General features: G+C 52.3%; 1 protein-coding gene across 4 annotated transcripts in view; it reads left to right on the top strand.

The window, feature by feature from the left end:
* Positions 1 to 4,826, top strand: part of SLC1A5 (solute carrier family 1 (neutral amino acid transporter), member 5) — a 12,957-nt gene extending 8,131 nt beyond the window's left edge. For 2 of the 4 annotated variants that reach the window (XM_015569323.1, XM_015569321.1), the window contains exons 6-9: positions 39 to 233; positions 347 to 478; positions 2,399 to 2,623; positions 4,376 to 4,826. In XM_015569323.1, the coding sequence (XP_015424809.1) occupies positions 39 to 233; positions 347 to 478; positions 2,399 to 2,623; positions 4,376 to 4,403 (580 nt within the window). In that variant the 3' untranslated portion in view covers positions 4,404 to 4,826. Of the gene's footprint in view, positions 1 to 38; positions 234 to 346; positions 479 to 2,398; positions 3,182 to 4,375 lie in introns of those variants that run through there. The other 2 variants (XM_006772024.2, XM_015569322.1) reach the window with 1 other exon arrangement.
* Positions 4,827 to 5,073: the final 247 nt, after the last annotated feature.

The raw sequence follows: 5,073 nt of genomic DNA, 5'->3' as shown, positions 1-5,073 counted from the left end.
AGCCAGGCCTGGGTGCCTGATCTGTGGTCTCTCCGCAGCTCCGCCACTTTACCGCTGATGATGAAGTGCGTGGAGGAGAAGAACGGCGTCTCTAAGCATATCTGCCGCTTCATCCTGCCCATCGGCGCCACGGTCAACATGGACGGAGCCGCGCTCTTCCAGTGCGTGGCCGCGGTGTTCATCGCCCAGAACAAGCAGCTCCCCTTGGACTTCGTGAAGATCATCACCATCTTGTGAGTGTGGCTTGGCCCTGAGGGTGGACACGGGCTGGCGGAGCAGGGCTCCTGCGGTAGCTTCTCCCACTGGGAGGCCCCTCCCTGACCTCCCCTCTCCCCCTCTCCCCCAGGGTCACCGCCACAGCATCCAGCGTGGGCGCTGCGGGCATCCCTGCTGGAGGCGTCCTCACCCTGGCCATCATCCTTGAGGCGGTCGGTCTGCCGGTTGACATCTCCTGGATCCTGGCTGTGGACTGGCTAGTGTGAGTGTGGGTTTGGGGCTCTGGGGGGCGGGGCTCAGGGGTCCTCCCGGGGAAGCGGATGAGGACGAGGGTCATGGAGAGCCTCTGGGCAGAAGAGGAGAGGAAGGCAGGAGTTTCAGAGGCCAGGGGATGGGACCTTGAGCATCCGGTCAGAGGGGAGGAAGGAAGGAGGGGTCTTGGGGCTTGTAAGAAGAACCCCAGAAAGGTAGTGTGTGTAATAGAGTGGACCCTTAGGCCAGGCTGCTTGTGTTCGAATCCCAGCGCCACCACTGCCGGCTAGTATGGCCTTGGGCTGGTATTTACTCTCTCTCAGTTTCTCCGTCTGTAAAATGGGGAGAATAGCCCCTCTTTGAGTAGATGACTTAAACGCAACTTGCTTACGAGAGCCCCTAGTAAGTTGTAAATGCTGAGACATAACTGGTAGCTGTCTGTATTGAGCTACTCAGAGCATACAAGATTGGAAACAGTTTGGTTTCAAGTTAGGTAGAGAATTACCATATGTCTTAGCAGTATCACTCCTAGGTTATACCCCAGAGACTGGAGAACATGTCCACAAACACTTGTCCACAGATGTTCACAGTATGTTATTCTATTCATCACTATTCATAAAAGTGAACAGGTAGAAACAGCCCAAATGTCCACCAGCTGGTGAATAGAGACATAATGTCACCTCTCCATCCGATGGGCTACAGAATGGAGCACTGATACATCCACGTTACCTCGTGGGTGGCCCTGAGGGCATTAGGCTGAGCGAGAGAAGCCACACTCAAAGGACCACATGGCCTGTGACTCCATTTCTCTGAAATGCCCAGCATAGGCAAATCTATAGAAAGTAGATTAGTGGCTGCCTAGGGCTGGGGGAATAGCTGCTTAATGGGTGTGGGGCGTTATTTTTGGAGTGGTAAAAATACTCCGGAATTAAATGGTGGTGATGGTTGCACAATTCTGAATATACTAAAAACCACTGGCTGTATACTTTTTTTTGATTGATTAAGGTATTACATATGTGTCCTCACCCCTCATTGCCCCCCCCTTTTTAAAATATATTTATTGATTTCAGAGAGAAAGGGAGAGGGAGAGAGAGAGAGAGAGATAGAAACATCAACGATGAGAGAGAATCATTGATCGGCTGCCTCCTGCGTACCCCCTACTGGGGATTGAGCCCACAACCTGGGCATGTGCCCTTGACCAGAATCGAACCTGGGACCCTTCAGTCTGCAGGCCGACGCTCTATCCACTGAGCCGAACCAGCCAGGGCTGGGCTGTACACTTTTTAACGGGTGATTTTATGGTATGTGAATTGTAGCTCCACTTTCTAAAATGTCGCATACACACAGCATAAAGAGGAAAGAAAAAGATCCTTAGGATTCTGAGGAGGAGAAAGGCCTGAAGGAGAACTCAGTGTTTCAGGGGGAAGAGGAGAGGGGGAGGGGGAGGGTCTTCTGGGGCCCCAAGAGAAGGAGGGGGTGACTTTGAGGTTCCAGAAGGAACAAATCTCGTTTTATTGGAAGAAGGATCAATAGGGTCTGGAGAGGACAGAGACCTTTGGGGTTCAGGGGCAGAGGGCGTATGATGGGACACTTTGGCATTCCAGAGGCAAGAGGGGTGGGGACTTTGAGGCTCTAGGCCAGCGGTTCTCAACCTGTGGGTCGCGACCCTTTTGGTGGTCGAACGACCCTTTCACAGGGGTCGCCTAAGACCATCCTGCGAAGGTTGAGAACCACTGCTCTAGGAGGAGGGATCATTGGCATCCTGGAGGGTGGAGGGATGCCCGGGGCCCAGGGCCATAGCATAGGGTTCTGTGTAGGATGGTGTTACGGGGTCTTCTTGATTCTCGGGGGGGGGGGGGGGGGGGAGGGGGGGAGCTGGGCCTTGGCCCCACCCCTCCCACTCATGTCCCCATCACTCCTCCCCTTTCAGGGACCGGTCCTGTACCGTCCTCAACGTGGAAGGCGACGCCTTTGGGGCGGGCCTCCTCCAGCATTACGTGGATCGGACGAAGCCCGCGAGCTCGGTGCCCCAGCTGGTGGAGGTGAAGACGTGCGTGGATCCGATGCCCGTCCCCTTTGAGGAGGGGAACCCCCTCCTCAAAAGCTACCCGAGACCTGCTGCGGATGCTGACCGCCTGGAGAAGGAGTCCGTCATGTAAGCCCGGTCGGGGCCTTCCCTGCCCATGGAGCACTTTGGACATTCAGATCACACCAGATGGATAAAGGGACACTCCGGGGAGCCAGGGGCCCAGCCTCCCTCCCCTGCCCCAGGTCGGTGAGGCTTTGCTGCTAGGACCTATGTGTATGTGGGTGTGAATGTCTCCCCAAACCTCCCTGATCTCAACTCCTGCCCCCGCCCAAGGTTACAAAACAGCAAATGGAGAAGTGGCGTCCTGGCCCCCCATCTCAGGGCGTGGCACAGGGCACAGGTCGCCACGTGGAACTGTGGCCTCTTTGATGGGATGTTCCCACATGTGCTGGCTCCTTTGCTGGTTATTGTGGTGGGTGTGGGCGTGGGTGTGTGTGGGTGCTGTGACTCCACGGTACGCTCCACCCTGTCCCGGGAACTCTGGGTAGGGGGAGACTGAGGACAAACACTGCTCTCACTCCAGAGGACATTTTTTAGCAATAACCTTGCCAAGCCCTAACCAGTTTTCTCAGTGGTTAGAGCGTCCGTCCCATGGACTGAAGGGTCACGGGTTCGATTCCGGTCAAGGGCACATACCTCAGGCGCATTCAGGAGGCAACCAATGGATGTTTCTCTCTGTCTCTCCCCCTCCCGTCCACTCTCTAAAAATCAATGGAAAATATATCCTTGGGTGAGGATTAACAAAAAGAAAAAAAAGTTGTCAAGTATATCTAATCAGATGTTTTTAAGAATTTGACTAGAAGCACTAGCCACACAGGAATAAAAAACAAACAGGATATGCCCTAACCGGTTTGGCTCAGTGGATAGTGGAGTGGCCTGCGGACTGAAGAGTCCCAGGTTCGATTCCGGTCAAGGGCATGTACCTTGGTTGCGGGCACATCCCCAGTGGGGAGTGTGCAGGAGGCAGCTGATCGATGTGTCTCTCTCATCGATGTTTCTAGCTCTCTATCCCTCTCCCTTCCTCTCTGTGAAAAATCAATAATATATATATTATAAAAAAAGAAAAAGAAAAAACAGGATAAGTTGGACTTCGGGGAAATGTCTGTCCGTCAACACTATGGGCAACTACCAGGAGATGCCATGCACGCCTACCGGGATGGCAACACACACACACCACGCCCTGTCGGGCATGTGGTGCAGCTGGACAGAGCCCATGCATTTCTGGTGGCAATGCAGAATGATCCAGTCACTTTGGAAAGTGCCCTGGCAGTCTTTTCTTTACTTTTAGAGAGGGAGAGAAACATCTCTTTGTTGTTCCACTTATTTATGCATTCCTTGGTTGATTCTTTTTTTTTTAAATTTATTTTTATTGATTTCAGAGAGAAAAGGAGAGGGAGGGAGAGCTAGAAACATCAATGATGAGAATCACTGCTTGGCTGCCTCCTGCACGCCCCTGCGGGGGGTCGAGCCTGCAACCTGGGCATGTGCCCTCGACCGGAATTGAACCTGGGGCCCTTCAGTCCGCAGGCTGATGCCCTATCCACTGAGCCAAACCGGCTAGGGCCATTGGTTGATTCTTATTTGTACCCTGAGCAGGGGATCAAACCCACAACCTTGGCCTATCGGGACAACCCTCTAACCAACTGAGCCACGTGGCCACGGCGGCTAAGGCAACCTTATCAAAATAAAACACACTTCTCATACAGCCCAGGAGCCCCACTGCTGGGAATTCACCCAAGAGAAATGAAAACTTCTGTCCGCACAGAAACCAGGGTACAAATGTTTATAGCTGCTGTCCTTACACTTGCCAAAATTCAGACGGAAGTCTGGTACAATCCTTGGATAAACTGGTACAATTATCATGCAAGTGAAGGCTGCCTGGCAAAAAAAAAAAAAGCAATTACCGGTAGACAGTTGATCCCCGAACAACACGGGTTTGAATTGCGAGGGTCCACTTATACGTAGATTTAAAAAATAAATAAATACCTGTATTGCTTTGATCTGTTGGGAGTCTGTATGCAGCGGGCTGGCTGCATGCATTGCTCTATGTCATATACTAGATCAACGCATACAGGGAGCTTGAATGTCCATGGATTTCCGTATCCAGCGGGGTCCTGGAACCAGCCCTCTGGCTACTGAGGGACAACTTAAGTTCTGGGAAAATCAAGTCTGACTTATGGGGGTTCGGGGGCTCCTAACACCCCTGTTGTTCAAGGTCAACTGTACTCAACGTGGGTGCATCTCACAGGTAATCTGTGGAGTGAAAGAAGCCAGAAATGGTACATACTATATAGTTCTATTTACATGAAGGCCTAGGGCAGGATAGAGCAGTGGTTCTCAACCTTCTGGCCCTTTAAATACAGTTCCTCATGTGGTGACCCCCAACCATAAAATTATTTTCGTTGCTACTTCATCACTGTCATGTTTGCTACTGTGATGAGTCGTCATGTAAATATCTGATATGCAGGATGGTCTTAGGCGACCCTGGGAAAGGGTCGTTCGACCGCCAAAGGGGT

This window comes from Myotis davidii, unplaced genomic scaffold, assembly GCF_000327345.1.
Source record: "Myotis davidii unplaced genomic scaffold, ASM32734v1 scaffold566, whole genome shotgun sequence".
Lineage (NCBI taxonomy): Eukaryota > Metazoa > Chordata > Mammalia > Chiroptera > Vespertilionidae > Myotis > Myotis davidii.
The sequence above is the reverse complement of the archived record's forward strand: the minus strand, read 5'-3'. Positions and strand labels throughout refer to the sequence as shown.